At 41.2% G+C, this 21,025-nt stretch overlaps 1 protein-coding gene across 1 annotated transcript; it reads left to right on the top strand.

Annotated features, from left to right (window-relative positions):
- Positions 1-8,391: 8,391 nt before the first annotated feature.
- On the top strand, positions 8,392-20,515 carry ICOS (inducible T cell costimulator). The gene is made up of 6 exons (XM_079311070.1): positions 8,392-8,527; positions 14,083-14,121; positions 15,638-15,976; positions 17,463-17,572; positions 18,171-18,261; positions 18,796-20,515. The coding sequence occupies exons 1-5, from the start codon at positions 8,449-8,451 to the stop codon at positions 18,258-18,260; spliced, it is 657 nt and encodes a 218-aa protein (XP_079167196.1). The 5' UTR covers positions 8,392-8,448; the 3' UTR covers position 18,261; positions 18,796-20,515.
- The last annotated feature ends 510 nt before the right edge of the window (positions 20,516-21,025 follow it).

The following is a 21,025-nucleotide window of genomic DNA, read 5'->3' as shown; positions in this document are numbered from 1 at the left end:
GTGAGGAGTGTAACATGAGGAAAGACATATGGTAATACTATCCTGAAAGAGTCTCATAACCTACAAAATTTTTCAGGTTGAGGAATTTTCTGATTCTGATGATGAGACAGAAAATTCAGGATTCTATGGTATCAATAGAAACAGTATGAACACCTCTATTTCCCCAGCTTTGCTGTGCTGCAGCAGGCTCCAGCAGGCTGCTTGACTTGGATATGGGTGTGCTTTCCTGTGGTTCAGTCAGAATCACATGAGGTTACAGGCCAAATGAAGAAGACAATGAAAGCCCCCTAAGCAAATATTCCCTTTTAATGACTAGCAAACACAGAGTGGAGATCAAAGAGAGCTATCGTGAAAAGTGTGTTCTTTTCAGTCAGTCATGGGCAAGCAGGGAACAGCACATTCCTATACAATGTGTATGCATCTGCCCAGACCAACTTCTAGCTAGCTATTCTAGCTGGGAATTGCTTAGACTGAGCAGAGCTTGCTGAGGTTTTATTCTGAGCACAAGGGTGTATTAGTTACTGGGGAGCTTGTCTGAATGTAACTAGATACTTCCTGGATTCAGGCTGACACTGTGATCCCTTTAGAGATGGTTTGGATAGTTCACCCTAAACTGTATTGAGAGTGTACTAGAGACTCAGGGCACCTAATCAAGACATGGGCCTGGCAGCAGCAGAGCTCGTTGTTTTTGCTGCAATGCTGTGTCTTCTGGGAACAGAGAGGTGCATGGCAACTGTGAACTTCAGTGAGAAAATCTGGAGTCTTTACATGACAAAGACCAAATCACCAGAATATGGTGATCCGCAATGTGATCACTGTGGTTAAATCATGTTTTAGAGTAGTCATTTCAATCACATGTTTTCTATAGAATATAGATATCTGATTTCTATTTCTTGCTCGTTGTCACTCTAGTTATTACTGCAAGATCCTTTTCGTGTTGTGATAGCATCCAAGCTAGCTAAAAGAAACGTGCCTAGACCCCTCCATTACAGTGAGATCCTGAAGCACACCAAAGGCTTTAAAGCTGTGCTTCACTGAGTTAAAAGTACTCTGGAACAAATAGCAAACACATCAGAAAGGTTTATAGTCGAATACTAGCCTCTCTCCTGCAGGAGAGAATTTGCTCCCGAGTTTAAGTTGGTTTACTCGGTTACTCTGAGTGGCAGAAAACTGCCGAGTTCTGTCTGGCTCCGAAGGAGTTGCTCCTTCACTCTTCACCGTAACACCTCTGAGACTGCATCGGCCACACCCTTGTAGTGATTCCCTGACAAATGACTTCTATTCAAACTTCATTACCTCTTGGTCTTTCCTGGCCTGCTGGATGGCTTGTTTTTGCAGCTTGTTCTTTCTCATCAAATTAGCAAGAACAGATGAACAATGTTCAAATACCTGCAAAAAAGACCAAACCCCCTTCTCAGCTACGGTATTTTCAAAACCGGAGCCCTAAGAAACCTGTTCTGTCCCTCCAAGCAGAGGTGCTGGCGACCCTTACACTGCACTGCTCTCTGCTGTGCGGTTTCAGAATTTCTCCCTGATTTAAAAAAACCCCAAACCCTTTTAAACACAAAGCCACATTCACGTGCAGAGGCTGGTGTGGGATTCTAGGAAACCACCGAGAGCAGCCGTACCTTCGTGAGGGTTAAAGGCTGACCCTGAAGGGCTGCACTGCAAGCCAGGAGCTGGGCTGTGCCGAGACCGGGCTGAGGGCGAGCCCCTCGTGTGGCACCGGCTGCACGGGCTGGCTGCATCCCCATGGCCTGGCTCCATCCCCATGGCCTGGCTCCATCCCCACGGCCTGGCTCCATCCCCACAGCCTGGCTCCATCCCCACGGCACGGTCCCATCCCCACAGCCTAGCTCCATCCCCACAGCCTGGCTCCATCCTCACAGCCTGGCTCCATCCCCACGGCACGGTCCCATCCCCACAGCCTAGCTCCATCCCCACAGCCTGGCTCCATCCTCACAGCCTGGCTCCATCCCCACGGCACGGTCCCATCCCCACAGCCTAGCTCCATCCCCACAGCCTGGCTCCATCCTCACAGCCTGGCTCCATCCCCACGGCACGGTCCCATCCCCACAGCCTAGCTCCATCCCCACAGCCTGGCTCCATCCTCACAGCCTGGCTCCATCCCCACGGCACGGTCCCATCCCCACAGCCTAGCTCCATCCCCACAGCCTGGCTCCATCCTCACAGCCTGGCTCCATCCCCACGGCACGGTCCCATCCCCACAGCCTAGCTCCATCCCCACAGCCTGGCTCCATCCTCACAGCCTGGCTCCATCCCCACGGCACGGTCCCATCCCCACAGCCTAGCTCCATCCCCACAGCCTGGCTCCATCCTCACAGCCTGGCTCTATCTCCACGGCACGGTCCCATCCCCACAGCCTGGCTCCATTCCCACGGCACGGTCCCATCCCCTCATTCCCACTCTCCGCCTCACCCGGCCGGCCCGCAGCGCCCCCTCGCGGCCGCAGAACCTCGGAGCCGCCCGCGGGCAGAGGGCACGGGGGCACGGGGACACAGGGACACGGGGACACGGGGACACGGGGACACGGGGATAAGGGGACACAGGGACAGAGGGAGTGGCGGACAGGGGGACACTGGGCTGGCCGCGGTCCGGGGGCTCCGATGCAGGGCCGGGCCGGGCGGTCACCCGGGGCTACAGGGCTTTCGGCCACGGGCCAGCAATGCCGCTCCCCCCGAGTCACAGGGACAGGTGAGCTCAGCCTGAAAGGCAGCTCTTGGAAGCTTCTCCTGCAGAAGAGTAAACAAATCCTTCACCAGCCTCTTGCAGCAGGAGCCCGGGGCTGACAGCACTGCGGGGTACAAGCTCTGCTTGTCTTTGCTCTGGCACCCATCGGAGTGCGGCTGGATGGAGTGAGGGATCTCACCTTTGTGCGTGGGAGCACTGCCTTCAGTAGCCTTGGCCTGCGTGTACAAAGAACTTCGTTCCCAAGGCAGTAACCTGTGAGGTTCTAAACGACAGACACAAAATAGACGAGACTTAGTTACATATTTGTGATTTCACTATTTTTACTCCCCAAATCCACCAAAGCTGGAGCCTAGCTCCAGTAAACCACTAACAACAATAGTGAAGTCTGGCTTGGAGACACCTGAGAGACAGGGTTTCCAGAAACAGTTTAAGGCTGCTGGGAAAAGTATGTCCCCAGCCACTTCAGTTTTTCTGGAAGTCCAAGACAGAGTTGTGCTGCTTCATCTGTCCTTGCAATTTTCACCATAACTTTTCATTAGCTGTTATCTGGATCACAACTTTGGTGATTGTGTTGCATAAAGTTTCTCTTTGTTAGACTGTCAAGGCAGTGCTAACAAGAGTTTAAAAAGTAATCACAGCAATGGTGAGATCAAAACCACACCACAAACCCCAAGCATCACCACAGAATGTGGCTCTTTCTATCCTCAAAGGCACCTGACCAGATAACCACATAATAGGGGTCCCAAACCTACTGCAAGTTTTGAGATACTTAGGGTGTGAAAATTTTACAAAATGTGTATAATTTGTCATGGTCACACCGTGACAACTTATATAACTTTCATGGTGACCCAGCACAACTACATGTATCTGTCATGCACTGCTCCCCCTAATGCCAGGCAGTAATTGTCTTGGTCTCCAGGTTTGCACTGTACTTGTGTTTTACATATTTGTCATCTGTTCTGAAAGACCTCCTTTCCAAACCTAGATATAAGGGACCCTCAGCAGCATCTTTGCCATAGGGAACTTCAATGGCTTCAGAGGATACACTCCTCCTTCTGGAACACTGCCCATGAACACATCTACATCGGCATCTACAGGCCATCTACAACCCTTGTATTAATCTAAATACCTCCTGCACAATCTGGCATATGCCAGTGAAAAGCACCTGCTGCTCACAGTCCTCTTCCTAGTACACCCTGAATGGCAGGAGCATGGTCATTACCTTTGTTGTTGTTGTTGAAGACAGTAAACCTTCCCCAGCCACCCTGTGGTCTGCAGTCCACACCACCAGCACATACAGATGGGCTTCACTGGGCTCTTTCTATCTACAACCCACTCCTGAAGAAGCCTTCAGTACCTCTTTTAGGTAACTGTGTGGCAGGAGGGACAGAGCTGGAAACACAGAGGCATAGCAGTTCCTAAGATCAGATGGATACAGTCTTTGACTAGGTAGCTCTCAGTTGTCTTGAGTCAGCCAGTCCAAAACATTAGTCCCAGGATCTGAAGAGGCATTTAGAATCATAGAACAGTTTGACTTGGGACCTTTAAACACCATCTAGTCCAGTCCCCCAGAAACAAGCCATGACATCTTCAACTAGGTCAGGTTTTTTCAAAGGAGGACAACATGGAAAAAGGGTTTTTTCCTCTGTGGGCAACCTCTCCAGGCTTGACTGAATTCGCCACTTAGCGCCTGTCGACTGAATTTATAGGTCAATGCCCTTGCAAGCCTTAGAACTGGGCTAAACTCCTTAACATACTTTTTTTTTTTTTTTTTTTTTTTTTTGCTTCTTTTGGGAAACTCAGTGACAAATATTCTCAAGCATTATCCAAAGGAAAAAAAAAAAAACCAACAAACCAACAAACCCCAAAAAGAAGTGATTTATGGGGTAACTGAACTAGTATCAAGAAGCAAAGCCACACACAATCCCATCCCAAAGGGGACTGTCTCATTAGATCTGCTCTGCAGGGAGGTGTTTGCCCAGCTGCTGAGCTGGCTGAGCTGAGCCCCAGTTGCCTCTGCTGTCACGCTGATGGAGAAAATATTACAGCATCCTCACAGGCCTGGGGGAGTGACCAGACCAATGTATCAGCAAAGGAAGCATCAGAACAAATGAGGGAGCACATGAGCTGCATTTCAGCTGAAATCACTACATCCTGAATGACTGCAGCTTGTTTACACACCTAATGGGGAGTGGTGCAGATGGGAAGTGGGATTTAAAGCCATCACAGAACTTTAAAAATAGCACAGTGAAAGTCATTGTTCCCCTTCTCAATTAGGAGGACAGGAAATGAAAACGCATGAGTATAGAAGCTTTCTGCTCCAGCCCTGAGGGAATGACCCAGAGTCATGAGAATATAGGCCAGATATTGAAGCAAAGAATGAGAAGCAGCAGGAGACAATGGAATATAATTTGTGTGGATAGACTGTAGCAGCCTCTACAGAAAGAATTGCAAAACATTCTATGGAGAGAATATTGCTGTGGGCAACTGCTCATCCGTGAGCAGAAGTGTAAAAAGCTGGTGAGATGGAATGAAAGTCTTCACTGCACCTTGGTTTCACAGTGGACCATGCAATATCATTTCACTAACATGGACATTGTTTTGAGTGATAACAGTAATTATGTGATTAAACAAAGCAAAGAAAAATATACATCATACACACAGGGAAATTCTGTGCTGTGTCCCTGGGAAAACTGCAAAAATGTTTTCCAAGTTACTTGCAGTTAGAAGGGAGAAGCACTGGAAACTGTGTAGTAGAGAACATTGGATCAAGGGATGAACAAGCCCATTTCTCTTTGGAACTCAGCGTACCACTAAATACATTTTTAAAGGCACGAATATTCGCATAAGGATTTTCCAGTGTGCAAACAGTCAGAAGCAAGATGATGGAAGGAAATTATCACTATAGGGTAGCATTGGGAGTAGGACATGAAGAAAGAATAGGGCATGGGGTGAAGGAAAAGCTAGATTCCAGACAGGAGTTACCACACATGGTGAAGGGAAGCTACTGCTTGAGGAACAGGATACTTGGGGACTGGGGGACAGTGAGGTTGGAGGAGGAAAGAAGTCAGCTCTGAGAGGTACATGTTGATGGGAGAGTGAAAAATCAAGACACAAAGAAGATAAATGAGTGAGGATGGAAAAAGGAAACACGTGTTTGTGAGCAAAAATAGTTACAGTTGTAGGAAGCCTGTGGAAACAGACTACTTGTTCCAGGTGTTTAACCGTAACTCACTGTGGTATTTAGAACAAACACTTTTAATCGCAGTAACAATGTCTTTGTGAAGTAGGTAAGCGCTGACAGGGGAGCAAGGCAGAGATGGAAAGATTTAAAGGCAGAGAAACAGTCTTTTGGTGTGGGACTAGAAGGGGAGCATCTCTCACAATGAGTGCAGAACCCAACTTTGTGTCTCTTCACTTGTGAATATATGCTCTGGGTGCCTCTGGCTCTGACAGCTCATCATCAAATACACTTGGAATCACATTTAGATCAAGCTTCAGAGTGCTGCCCAATGTACGCAAGGTATTCTCTGGGCTTCACTCTTTTAAAATAAAGGAGTCAGTGTGTTCTAGCCATCCCAAGTGCCAAGAAGCAGAAAAGGAGAAGGTGTAATTGTAGACTTCAAGTTGTAATTACAGTAAAGAGAAAGGACTTAACATACACAAACTGGACAGTGAGACTTTCTTGAATTGTTGTAGTGAGATGTATACTAGCCAAACTATGCTGGTAGCTATTGTTCCCCCAAAAGTGAAATAGATGTGTATTAATCATCTCTTCCTGGGTGTAACTGATATGGTCATAAGGAGGGAGGGAAGGAGGAAGCTGCTCCAAAATAACTATATTAGTTAGAAAACAAAAATCCTCCCTAACAAAATTACTTTTCTAGCAAAATGTTTAAATTTTTACGAAAGACAACAAATGTTGGAACCCTAACAATACTGATTTGTTTTAAAGCTTATTTCATAAAATAATGTTGCCAAACTTTGTTCATGGAGTACATTCCCCTACACCTTTATTGGCCTTCGCAGTCAGTTATAGGCTTTGTAGGACTCAATCTTTAGTGTTTGTTGTCACCAAGCTCTCCAAAAGATGAGCATAGGGATACTTAACACGTGACTTTCTTCCACCCCTAATTCTCTGCAGCAGCAGCTATTTTTACTATAGGCTTTTGGGGACCACTTTTAAGTTCATTTGGGGGGTGGTAAAGGTCATATCCCAGGAGAAGGTTGCTCTGTTCTTTCAGCACTTCCCATTAGTTTTTATGGAGGATGGAAAAGATGATCCTACCTGGAAACTCAGTAGATCCCAACATTGTTTATAACTCCAGGGGCAAATCTCAGGGGTCAGATGTATGTTTTGAAGCTGTATCATTGTTTGAACCTCCATGTACTTTTGGGCTTCAGAATTAAAAGCATACTGGAGAACCTTTCTCTACTTACAGCTATTTAATTTTGGCTCCAGAGACTAGAGCTGAAAATTTATACCAACAGCTGATTTGACTCATGTTTAGTTCTGACTGTAATTCTAAAAAATGTGTAGATTTAGAGGGCTTTGGAAGGATTTGAAGAAAGTAGAACTCTACTAATATCCATGTGAACAGATCTTTAGCAGTCATAGCAAATGATATTTAATCACTTTTGAAGAGTAAATCAACATGTGACATTTTACTTACAACATGTGATGTTTTACTTACACAGTATAAATTAAAAGTGAATCTGTAACACAGTCCTGTTATTTTCCAATTATTTGACCATTACAAGGACTCAACCTCAGCAGCATCTGCCAGGCACCACAAGCAGTCCTTTGTGTTTTCTCTTTGTGCAATCAGAAATGTAAACTTCATATAATATATGGAATATGAGTTAGAAACTGCTTTTCTTGCATATTTTCTGCACTAAAATTAGTATTATAGACATAAATAAGCAGCCAGGATTAAGTGATTGTAGAACATGTAACAAAGGGTCCTAAAACATTCCCAGGATAAAGATGGATAACAGGATAATAGCTTTCTGCATAAAGGCAAGGAAGAAGGAAGGAGAGAACCTTTTGACCTAAGGCCCTAGGGCACTGAATCAGATCTCCTCTCACAGAACCACATGAAGTTTCCCATGAAACTTCAGGCAAAACAAGTCTGATCTCCAGCATGGAAGTCACGCTGGAGCAAACTTTTTAGAAGTCACAGGGCCGAAGGGATCTTTCTGCAATTTAACCATGTTCTTCCTAGGAATTCCAAGGAATTCTTTCCTAGGAATTACACAAGAGAGACTCCTACCCCTCTAATTAATACAGTTTCCAAATAGAGCAAGACCATTAGTTATACAAAACCAGTTGAAACTCATAGAGAGAAACCAGGTTGCCAGTTACAAATATGAATGTACTGTCACTTAATACTATTTGCTGACCATGGGCAATCTGCAGAAGTCTACTGTAGGTAACTGCAGCCTCTATTGTGACAGACTTTACCAGAAACAGTCTTTGCAAAGTCATCAAAAAATAATGTCAGAAAGACTTTCATCTTCCTGTCTGTGACAGCAAATAATCATGTACGAAAAAAAATAAAACATTAAACCAGGTATGTGTAACAGCTAATGCTGACTTAGCTATAATGTAGTCAGGGGACTAAATGTTAAGTTTAAAAGTCATTCTGATTATCTTACAATTTTCCCTAGAGCCCACAAACCACTTCCTTTTCTACCCGTGTGTTCTTCTCCATCTTCACAGTAGACAGAAGGCTGATGCCTCTGTGTCAGGCAGGCATGAAGGTGGTTGCTGTAACTTTCTGTGTCCTCTGCTTTCAGTTTGAAGCCCTGTATGGTGAGTAACATTTTGGATTATTCTCCTTGCAGTAGGTGTCTCTATAGAATATAACTCAGCCAATGATGGGAGACAGTAAATGAGGTGTGATAGAAAGGAGTTGGAGGAATAAAGGTAATGGAGGGGAACGGCTGCTCTCAACTTTAATATCACTGGAGTTAATGGGAATAGAATTCCTGCCAGCATGGGACATTTGCTCTGAAACTAAAAAGCACAAGTTTTCATTGTTTATGCTCTTTAGCTCATCTGCTCAGTGTTACCCTTAACTGTTTAGATTGTAGTGCTCCAGACATCTTCCCTTGATGGATATAAAATTTCATAGCAGCATGATAGTGAATAATAAAATGAAACCAAGTTATTAATATTTAAACCTGCTCTTGTTTGGGTGGGGAATTTTTATACAATGAAAAATGTGTATGGCATAGAAGAGTAGACAAGATCATTTTGGTGCAGGCTGGAAATACAGACTTAAGAGGAAGCATGGAATTCCTATGCTGTGTTTGAGAAGGAGCACAGTGACATATCTCAGTCCAGCCTTAAATATGGACACAGCATTTAATAAGATTCAGTGTTTTATCCCAGCTGTGCTAAGTAAAATATCACAACTTTATCTGTAAGCTCTCTAAAACCCTCATATTAATGGGTCAGCACAGAAATAGAGATAGTAACAGATTAACAGGAGCCTTTTTTTCCATACATTTTCTGTCTGAGGATTTGGTATGATGCATCTTATAAATAAGATCAGAGATTTAGTGTGTACAGTTACCAAACACCGTCTAAATATGGTCTTTGGATGGTCATGTCAAGGGCTATTAAATATTTGTTTCCAAAATTCTAGTGAAAAAGAGATAGAAGTTAAGTGATCCTGAGGTTTCAGGAAGAACTTCACTTTTCCTGTAAATAAAAGCCAGTTTTCAGCTCCTTAGGTAATGCAGATACATTTTTGAAGGCTAACTAATATATGGATAGTATGCTAAATTTTCAGATGAAATGAAAAGATGGGGAAAATCACAAGAAAGAGTAATTGTAATCTCTAAAGGGAGTTCTCCTTGGAATGAATTCTTTTCCTAAATCTACTTACAAAAAATCCTTTCAGTTTGGTTACTTCTCACCTAGACAACTTAGCATGAATACCTGACCAGCATGCTTTTACACATGACTGAAGCTCATGGGAAGAAATAAGCTATAATTTTAAAGGTGCAGACAATAGTTCTGTCTGATACCAGCATTTCTTCCCTCTTTCTCCCTTCCTTCAAATATGGAGGGTAGGATTTGGGCAAGGGACTGAGGAAAGGAGATGACAGAGAAAGAGACTGTGCGTAAAAAGAAATGGTGTCTTTCATGTTTTTTGTCTTTAAGTGTTCTCAGCATAACTTGTAACCTCTGGATGTAAATAGGTCCCAGGAGGTAACATATATGTGTGCATGTGTGCATTATGCTTTGATAACCCAATTGTGATAAAGAAATTGTTCATAAGAGTAGAGAGCTTCTCTGTTGCCTGCAGAGAAACACAGGCAATAGGATTTTGGAGTACAGAGCTGTAGACAGGATTCCACAGCACTTGAGGCCCTTGCTATAAAACATTGCACATGAGCTTTAGCACACCAACATTTGCAAAGTGTTATCACCTTTAACCTACTGATCTGTTGTCAATACAAGAGGAAACCATGGTAATTTCTTAGAAAGACTTCTGAAATGTAATCAACACTGGCTGTCCTTTCCATGGTATATTTTATATGAATTTCAGTATTTCTCAACATAATATCATAGAAATAATTCAGATTAAAGATGGCTTCCTAGAATAAATCTGGCCATTACTGTTTTGCCCACAAGCACTCTTCACTTAATCCTGGATTCTTGAAAGATAGAAACATGTTAGTTTTAGGCATATAACTAATGACATTAAATTGACAGTGTCATCTTTCAGACTGCCTTGAAAGTTCAAAACTGTAGCAACTTAAAATCTATGTGTAGATTCATTATGCATTTAGTATTAACAAAACAAATGTGTTTGTTTTAAAGGTGGGGTCTGCAATTTCCTTGCTAATCTTCAGAGGCAAACACACACAAGTGAAATTATGCTTATTCTTTTTATCAGTAAGTTAGTTTTCTGAAAGCTAGGGCAGATCATACAAACAGAAAACCAAGTAACATTATTCTATCCCACTGGCCTAAACCACAAGCTTGAAAAGTGGTTGAAAGTGATTTTAAAACTTCTGTTTGGACCAAAATGCACGCTGGGTCTGCCAAAGAATAACTAGAAAGCTCGAAATTTCAATTCTCTTAAAATGAAAATAGCACACTTTCCATTGGCCTCAGTATCCAAGCACACTACACATAGAAATTCCCAAACTTCTGCCAAAAGGTTTTCCTGCTGCACTAGAGATGAAATTGACATGGAAATGTACATGACTGTAAATACACATGCACAAATGTACTCACACGCAAGCTCTCCTTCAGAGTTGAACATAACAAGGTGTAACTTTCATACACATGTTAACCTCTTAGATTTATATCTAAACCACAATATTTGTCTTGGCACTCTGCTTCTCATCAGGTGAGCCTCCTTGCAACTCCAGATTGTGACACTGCTAGGAAACAAACTAAAGATTTGTTTCCTTTTTTCTCAAACCTTTATATGCAATTGAATAGTCCTTTTAATGAAAAATAACAAAAAGGAATCTTTTTGCAGCCAAATTTAAGTATTTTTATGCTGATCCAGTGAAATTATTCTGTTCAATTTCAACAATACCATAATGCGTATTTTTATTCACGTATTTTTGAGGTAGAATTAGGGAGACTTAGTCAGTGAATCTCTCAATATTAGCAGATGTTTAAAGCCCAGGTTCCTATCTAACATCCTACTAAATGTACATTCATTCTGACTGGAACTTAGCAAGCAGCATACCAAACGTGTCTGGCCATTAACAACAGAGTCCTACAGGTCTATATGATTATCTAGGAATTAATGGATACAAATGAGCACAGAAGATCAGCAGTCAGACACCAGGAGGAGGAATGAACAACTTTTTTGTATTCAGCAAGTGCATTCAAATCAGGAGCTGATGCAGAATAGCTAGTGAGTTGGAAATTTATATCAGCTTTCACCCATTGTGGTCATCCATGTAGACAAGTTTGTGTTTTAATCTCAGGCACTGTTAATCTAATTCTAAAATGTGCTGCCTTTATCCTGTGCTGATCACACTCTTCTCTACGGGCACTTGTTTCAGAGGAATGCTAATTGCATCACATTTACCAAAATGATCATTCAGAGAAATGTATTATTGAGTGTTCCTTGAAAACAGGCAATTTAGGCTTCTGGGTTGGAGAGGATACAAAACAATCTTTCAGTTTGCCACAAGGTCACATGAACTAAATGCTTAATGACCTCTCTCTGCCCTTTTTCATTAAAAACAAGGATTAAAACCATAATCTCTGACAAACATTTTAAACCTACATGGTATGAAAGGGCAATTTCATTAGCTAACAGCCAAATCGAACTGTTCTCAGAGACAAACAGAGAAAACAAATCTGATGTTGTCACTTTAGTGCTCAGAGTAAGATTATCCCAGGCCCTGGGACATTGAAGCAATATGGCACCACTTCGCTCTGTAGCTGCTCTGATAGAGTCAGCATCTGTCTCTCCTCTCAGATGACCAGACCAGTGACACAACTCCAGGTAGATGCTTCTCAAAAGCATCAGATAATTTTATGCATTCACTGCTCCCCCTAGCTTCAGCTGTACATTTGATTTGTTCTTCCCTTCCCTAAATAATTTGTAGGTTGTTTGGCTTAATTTTAAAGGTATGTGTTACCAAACTACAGGATGTCAAATTACAGAGCATTTTAAATGACCTTTATCTCAAATACTGTTCTCATAGCAACTGTTTTCTTTCATCATGCAACATATAAGTAATCAAGAATTATTTCTTTATTTGACCTTTGCTTTAATCTTTTCAGACTACATAAAATTTCAAGGGCTTGCACTTTCTGTCTGTGCCTTCAGTGGTTCTAGAGCTCTATTTCACTGTGGCTTGGCAAGCTTTGTGTTTTCCCTGCCATATCTTCACACCAGTCATACAAGATGCTAAATATCTTGTCTGTTATCATACACTTAAATAATAGTCCTAAGAGAAGTACATATATTAGAATTGTCACTGAATTAGATAAGGGTGCTGATAGCGCACAGTAAACCAGGAAGGATTTGATAACTAGGAAAATGGTAAATCAATCAAGAAGGAATAACAGTTTCTGCTGATCTCTAACTGAGCATCTCCAAGTGTCTTCCAGAAGTCCATTAGCTTCTGCGTCACACTAAAGGTATCTTAAATGAGTATCATTCATTTTAATGTCCTTGCCAATGGCAGTAATTGAGGAGCAAGAAATCAAAACAGGAAAAAAGCATTAACTAAAAGACTGAGAGATTTGAGATAATATAAAAGTAGCCAAAAGAGAATGATCCTATGTCTCTGTGTATTTAAAGGCCAGATGTTAAAGACAGCAGGCCCCTTGGGAAAAAAAGATTATTTATACTATGCAATCAGTGCAATACCTGGCACAGCTGGGGGTCTGCTCTGTGTGGATCTATCTAGACTACCATGTAGCTGTAACAAGAATAGAATAGTGCATCAAAGTCTTTAAGTATTTGCCCTGTGCTTCCTTAGCATCATAAAATTCTGATGTAGATATATTTTATTCTAAGCAGCATCTGAAGAACTTACTCAGGCTACCAGAAAACAGGAACAGCAGACAGATTTTTTTTTTTCTGTTTATCTGTCTACCTACCCGAACATTTAATTTTAGGGCACTGAAAATTGAAACATTCCAAATGAAACACTATGAGACTGTATTGTGTTGTCCGTACTGGCATACAAACCGTTCTGAAGTGTTGCCATAGTGTATGGTGAAGGAAACAGTGGTTTAAAAAACAAAACCAGAACAATTATCAAAAATATGTCTGTGTTCTGTATTGAAGACCACCTATGAACAATAAGAGAAAGAGTTGCTATTGAAAAGGAACAAAACCATATGCATTGCTTGAATGTTTTTGTCATATATGCATTGGAACATTCTCCAGATAATTATGTTTTGGTGGTGTGTCAAGCAGCGGGGGAAGCAGAACAAACATTGATGGAAATGAGTACTTCGGTCTGGGAAAAAATACAATGCTGGCTTTTTGCAAAAGCAGGACTCATGAGAAATCAAAAATATGCTTTTTTAATTTCAGGCAGATTTCCTCAGTATCTTGGTGAAAGAATTTTACTTTCATGTCAGTTCTATTTCTGAAGTACACATATTATTTTGTAAAGGTATTTTAAGAATTTGCGAATGCTTTATGTATGATCAATATAAATTCTTGCCTTTTCTTTCTACTTTGATTTTTATATTTCATTCTTTTATCATATCATATGACTTTAGAGTGTAGCACAGAAAGGATCAGATAGAATGATATAAATTGCAAAATAGCTTCAGCATCTTAATGTTGCGTGGTTAATCACTTGTTCCTGCATCGCTCTTCTTGAATTTTAAACAGAAAACAATTCTGTATTTTTCAGGAGTTGACAGCTGCATATCACGCGCATGCAAAAATGTAGGTAAGATGCATTTTCCTAATTTGGTTTATAGCTTTAAATGCCTTCCTACATCTGAAAATGCAACCCTTGAAGGAAAAAAACCTGCCATTTTTTACTGCACATTTTAACATATTTTTGTCTGAGGGAGTTTCATGTGCAATTGGTTGCTGACTTTACAAAGTCAAATTGTGAGATAACAGGATGTCTTCGGCCAGTTCACTTTCTTTGCTTCTCCAAGTTTTTAAAATGAGAGTACGCAACATCTGAGAGCTTTTCATAGAGATTTTGGGAGGGTCAAATGGGATTTCTGGATTGCATGTGGGTGCATGCACAGAGTAATCTTTGCCCTCTATGCTTTTCATTATCTGAGCCATATAGGTGCTGTAGACATCTAAATAATTAGGTTGAAACTTTATGTGTCATATCTCAAATCACTGTGTATTCCACAAAGACAAGTCAGGTCCTGTGGTTAAGGCAGTCATGGGTTTCACTGCTTGGGGTTCACGTTCCATTTTGAATTCTCATCTACATCACCAAACCAGCTGGGTCGCTGGGCCCAGAGAGTAATAGTGAATAGAGTTACATCCAGATGGTGGCCACCTCCAAGTGGGGCTCCCCAGGGCTCAGTTTTGGGCCAGTTCTGTTTAATATCTTTATCAATGATCTTGATAAGGGGTGCACCTTCAATAAATTTGCAGAGAACACCAAGTTAGGTGGAAGTGTTAGGTGGGAGTATAGGAAGACTCTGGATGGGATGGCCCAATAGGTTGAGATCAATTGTATGAGGTTCAACAAGGCCACTTGGGTCATGACAACCCAGGCAGCCCTGCAAGCTGGGGGAAGAGTGTCTGGAAAGCGCCTGGTAAAGATCCTGAGGGTGCTGGTCAGCAGCTGGCTGAACACGAGTCACTGTGTGCCCAGGTGGCCAAGGAAGCCAGCAGCATCTTGGCCTGTATCAATTGTTGTGTGGCCAGGAAGATCAGGGCAATGACTGTCATGTTGTATTAGGCCCTAGTGAGGCCACACCTCCAATCCTGTATGTTCAGTAGGGTACAGATTACAAACCATAAACCAGAGATAGTTGTTATCATTATCATCTTTGTCCCAGTTGTTTTATCTATGAATAGGACAACCTGATTCAGAGGCAGGGATTTTACATCTATACAGTGTTTGGTCCAGGGGGCATTTAAACAATATCTAATAACTGATACTGTAAGTAATATTAGTAACTTCACCATTTAGTAGCTTTAGTAGTAAGTAATACTATCAAGGTCACTGATCTACTGCTAACAGTGATCTCTCCAGCCTTAGAGCAGATAACAAGCCAGGTCTCATTTATTTTATCAGTAATGTCAGAATAATGCGCTTGTATCTCAATGTAAGGGCTGTTTTTCACAGCCAGACTCTTCTGGGTACCTACTTGCCTTAAATTACAATCACATGGTTCATTTGTTTTGTTTAAATTAGTTTCTTAGCACTTTAAGGATTCTTTTCACTGCTATGTGTGTGACTATACTTACTGTTTTCATGTCTTCAGATCAGGTCAATATCTCTGATGCCCAGGTGATGGTGGAATTTGAAAATGGAAACTTAAATTTCACATTTCCCAACCCCAAAAATGTGAGTGAGTTCAGCATAACCCTCTTCAAAGGGCATGAAAAGAAGGAAATCTGTGCACTTCATTGGACCAAAGAGAAAGTTTTCCTCAAGAGTAATGTCAGCTACTGTCAGGCACAGAATTCAGGGAACAGCACCACTTTCATTCTTAAAAATCTGGAAAAAAAACATATCGACATTTATACCTACTACCTGGAGATATTCTTACCTCCTCCTTACATAGATTGCTGTCTGAAAGAAACTTATTTGTACATCCCAGGTAAGTCTACTTCTCTTCTCTCCTCACTTCAGTTTACTAATAAGTAGACACTGGGTATAGCTGTGCTGCAGTGAAAAATGTGACTGGAGTTTCCACAGCTAATTACCAGGCAGCTTAAAACTACTTAGCAGGGGGCAGGTAATAGTGGAGCTGAGTTAGCACACTGCTCAGCATTTCCTCTCCGTATTTATTCATCTTCTTGGGCAGGTTTTCAGGCCATGCTGAGCTTTGTGTTGTGGAGGTAGCAACCAAGTTAGCTTGACTACAGCTTCTTGAGTACTGCAGTCTCTCCTTTGTCCGCAACACCAATTTCTCCTGCCCATTTTTAAAGTTGCTGAGTGTAAATTTTAAGATTACGTCCAACTAGTGGGAAAAAATTCCATTCTGAGAGCTAACTTCAAAAGCCTAGGATTAAAGAAAATCCATTGTCAAATATCCATACTAGTAATGGTATATGGAACTCTCGGATGCCATTGAGGTGTGAAGAAGATGGTGTTCACCTCTATGAAGCAGACCTTCAGCTTTAGGGCCTTAGAGCAGAAGAGATCCACAGCTGTTGAGAATTTTTGGCTGTTTACTGAGAAGGGCTTGGACTAACTCCAGAAAACTAAATGTCCAGGCTTTAATTTTGACCTGGCTTTCATTCAGTGGCTCTTCAGTATACTAAATGGAAAAAGTTAATGGTTTTGCTCACATCAATTCTTGATTCTTCCTACAGTTCAGTTGCAGCATGGTACTGCCTGTTGTTTTTGCTTTCTTCTCCTCACTCCCAACACCAGGAATAAACCAAGATAGAAGCTAAAATGCTAGAGCAATTACACGTTTGAGCCAAGTTGCTTCTCAATCATTTCTGTATTTAAAAAGCTTCTCAGAATCAAGCTGTGACATTTGGCTTTGTCTGCAGTGTCCATTTCCAGTTGTATGGATAGTCAGATGTTCAGAGTTTTTTCTAAATGTTTCACATCCTGTCATATTTTCTTCCAGATCTGGGCAAGGGCAATCTCAAGTACCTCAGCTTTTCTCCCTATCCAAACACAACTGTCAAATTCTACCCTTCTCTTGATCAGGCTGCCTTTTATATCATCTGTGGTACTTACTGCATATTAGCTTAAGCCTTGTTCAGGTCTGAAACACCATGCTGGAGGTTAGGATTTTTCTGTTTGTTTTTTTTTTTTTTTTTTCTTTTCTTCTTCAGCATACTCTCAAGCCTGGCTTGCTATCTTTTCATTCTACACTTTCAGCCCTGTGTACCAAGTTTCCCCTCTCTTTCTGAAAAAATGCCATATTTTGCTTCCTACTGAATACACTTTACCAAGGTGGCAATTCACCTCAGCAAAATCCTTCTTCAGTGTTCACTTTTGCTAATTTATTAATATGAAGAGGGAAAAGAATTGAAGTTATCTGTACAAGATAAAAATGAAAATTATCAGTAATTACTTTTTTTTTTTTTTTTTTTTTTTTTTTTTTTTTGCCTCCCCATCTTCAGATAAGGAGGACTGCTCTTCACATGGACTCCTGCTATGGATAATTATCGGCCTGATCATTTTTGCCATTTCCTGTGTCTGCTGTGCTGTGGCATATTGCTTAAGGAACAAGGTAAGCAAATACATGAGATTATGCAGAACCCTTCTTCCAAAGGTCATGGATAGGGAACTTGATTTAATGGGATCTAGAGAGTAGGACAGGCACATACTCACTCAATGTGTATTTTTTGACAATAAAGACTGAGTTGTTAATTTACGACTGGAATTCAAGTCATTGATGACAGTAGCTCAGATTTAATTTTTCTGAGGCAGAACTGTTTATTGATTTAAAGGCTTGGAACCAAAGGAAAGAGGAGAAATGCTGCACAGGCCAGTAAAATTACTTTGATAAGCAGTTCACCTGAATATTTTCTTTTAGAAGGGGAAACAATCATCAATGGAGCAATTCCAACACTGTTCTGCTGCAAAACCACTTAAATTTGACTCGGGAAAGAAGAAAGACCACAGACATTAGCTATTCTTTTGGGCAATGTGTGCTTTTAATTTTCAGTTTGTTTTTTCCAAGTTTTCTATGTGAGTTTGACATGTCTATTCTGACCTTAATGCTCCCACTGAAAACAGAGTAACTGCTCTGCTTAATGAACAAAGGCAGGAGTGGCAAAGGTATGTGACCACAAACTACAACCATGGCATTTTCTCTCTGTTGGCAGAATCAGAAGTGTGAATCCAGCTCCCACGAGTACAACAGTGAATACATGCCCATGGCAGCAGTGAATGCAGCTAAAAAACCAAGAATCTGAGGTTGTGTTAAACTCCATGTTAAGCCCTGCTTGTGTCTGTTGCAAGGCTTTCTCTGGGAGGGGAAGAGCTGCTTGCTGTGTCTGCCATTGATTCTGCGTGGGTGGGTGACTGGCTGGCATTGTTATAATACCTTGCAAATGGAGTTCATGTTGCCATGTTGAAGGAAGACAGAACTAAATGTAAAATCTCTGGAAACCTTTTGAACCATAATGGTGGGCTGGTTCCTAAAAATGCCACTGCTTCACATCTGTGCAAAGTAATGATCTTATGCATGAGGAAGAGATGCACAACTCTTCTGTTCAGATTCTTGAGATGATGTATGATACCCAAAATTTCTGTGAGGAAGTGAGTTACTAAATTTATGAGTGTTACTGGCTAGGGGCAAATATTCTGTAGAGAATGAGGAACTTCTTAACTACTTAAGCCCTATGGAAGCTACTACACAAGCAATTTTGGATACAGAACAGAAGCAGAATTTGGACTTATTCAGACATGTGGGTGCTGCACATAACTGATTCTCCATTTCTATTCTAGGTATAAGTTGCTTGTGGCATGGAAATTTTGGGAGCAGAATTTTCCAGCTACTTGGACAATGGGAAATCAGCATTTCCCCACCTTTCCCAGCCTCCCTGAGCTCTCATGCTGGCCCTGTGCTCAGCCATGTGACACCCACTGTAGCACTGTTCTGAGCTGTTTTGCTCTACCCTTGTTTGTGAACTGGCACCTTGCCTGACCCACTGATTCATGACATGAAATAATAACAACGTGGTAAAGATCTCAGCTTTTAGTTGAAGAAAATATAAGATTCCTGTAGTGCTGCTACAGAGAGAACTTTTATTTTCTAGTCTCCTTTATGATAAACTTTCCACTGGCTACAAAAAAAAAAACAAAAAAACAATACTACCTCCAAAGCCAATACTTGTGGTACAGCCATACTGCCATGTATTGCACATGCCCTTTTCTTAGGGTTATTTTAGCAGGAGACCAAAACCTGAGAGTACAGCAGAGACTTCCCTGTGACATACTGCCTCAGTTAATGTGCATCTGAATTTTTTTGTATTTGTGCTATCAATACATCTTTGCCATTCATACCTTGGGGCTCCCCTTATTTAAGTAAATCCTGATTGTTTTTACTAACAGAGGAACATATAAAATGGATATATTAGAACTGCAACTGCTCCTTAAGTCCGTTCAAACCTACAAGATCTGTCCCTAAATTAGGAGTCATGATCTCTCCTATTCATGTCTTGCAGCACAAACACAACACAGCTCCTATGGCCAGTTGTCCACACCAGTATATTCATGGACTCTGCATTGCAATTATCTTTCTATTGTGGTTTGACATGAAACCTTTACAACTTCCCCAGAGGGTTTAGGGGTTACTTGACCTGCCTCAAATTGCTCAGTGCCATCAGCATGAATGAAATTATCAATCCTTCATGCCCCATGTGAAATCCAGGAAAACTCTGACCATAAACGACCAGCTGTGAATCCAGCCTGCATATCTTGCCAGACACCTTTGGGCTGCTGTATTGGTTCTGAACCTCTCTGTAATACATTAGAAAACCCCAAATATTGGTCAGAGGGTACTATTGAGAGAGATACATGGCCTCCTTGTCTGGCAAACGGAAGTCTGGTTTCAAATTTGGTAGGGCAAATGGGGATGAGGAGGAAATAAGCTGGTACATCAAGAACACAAGAACAGTGCTTTCCTCAACAAACACCTGGATACACAGAAGTACTGCAGAGAGAAGTGCAAACTGCTAACTGTGACATTAAGCAAGTGAAAATGAGTAAAGCATCAAATGAGGTGGGGACTGCCAATTGCACAGCCTTGTTCAGCCAACCAGCTCCTAGGCAGAGGTGGAGAGAGGAGCCCTGCTGTGTTGGGTCACATCACATTTTTTCCCACCATTCTTTGACAAATTACTTAATCTTCCCAGCAAACTAAGCTTGCCTCTGTACATCCCTAAATACACCTTTTCCATGATTTAAAAAAAAAAAATTGATGAAATTACTGTGTTTGCAAACTATTGGTAAAAAATAGCTAACATCTACTACCTATGAGAAGAACTGGATACATGATCTTATGTAAGAGTGGAGAGTCCTATCCCCTGGAACATCTCACCAGACTGAGAAGGAAATTCAAGAAAGAAAGAGTTTCTGAAAGAAGGAAAAGCTTGAGGTTTGCCTTGGAATGCTGCTGGATAAATGACAAATGTATAAGTCTGTACAAAGCAGTTCAAAATGCATACATGCTTAAATGATTTATATTCATTATAATAAAGCTTGTAGAAGTCTCAGGTTCCATTACTTATTTCTTTTTGGGAAAATATATTTTCATTCTTAATAAAACATTTTTTAATTATGCCATATGTGTTCATAAGAATGTTCATGCATGCATACATGCCTTGTGAAAGAATTAATCTCAGTGAAATCCACAGCACAATGGAGAGAGTGCAGGGCAATTTATTCCTGTATAGCATTTTAGTGGGTAAAAGGAAAAGGACTTAGAAAAAAAAAAAAATTAAAAACTGAAAATCAGAAATTTGGACCTGTTTCTAGGCATTGAGGTAATGACACTGTTTGCATGTGCTTATTTCCTATTATTTTAATGAGAAAGTGTTTTTTCATAATGTCCCATATATTCTTCCTTTTCTTCAATCCCTTATGCAGTATGCTTATAATGTCCCAGATTATTTTGGAACATTTTTCAATTTCTTTCTGCCAATTTCCAATACCTCCGAATCAAAAGGAGATGGAA

The sequence above is a fragment of the Erithacus rubecula genome (genome assembly GCF_903797595.1).
Source record: "Erithacus rubecula genome assembly, chromosome: 8".
NCBI lineage: Eukaryota > Metazoa > Chordata > Aves > Passeriformes > Muscicapidae > Erithacus > Erithacus rubecula.
The sequence above is the reverse complement of the archived record's forward strand: the minus strand, read 5'-3'. Positions and strand labels throughout refer to the sequence as shown.

Excerpts from the sequence above, each read along its gene's own strand:
- ICOS (XM_079311070.1), top strand. The coding sequence starts at position 8,449 with ATGCCTCTGTGTCAGGCAGGCATGAAGGTGGTTGCTGTAACTTTCTGT. Across the intron at positions 14,122-15,637 it reads ACGCGCATGCAAAAATGTAG|ATCAGGTCAATATCTCTGAT; the intron begins GTAAGATGCATT and ends TCATGTCTTCAG. Across the intron at positions 17,573-18,170 it reads CATATTGCTTAAGGAACAAG|AATCAGAAGTGTGAATCCAG; the intron begins GTAAGCAAATAC and ends CTCTGTTGGCAG.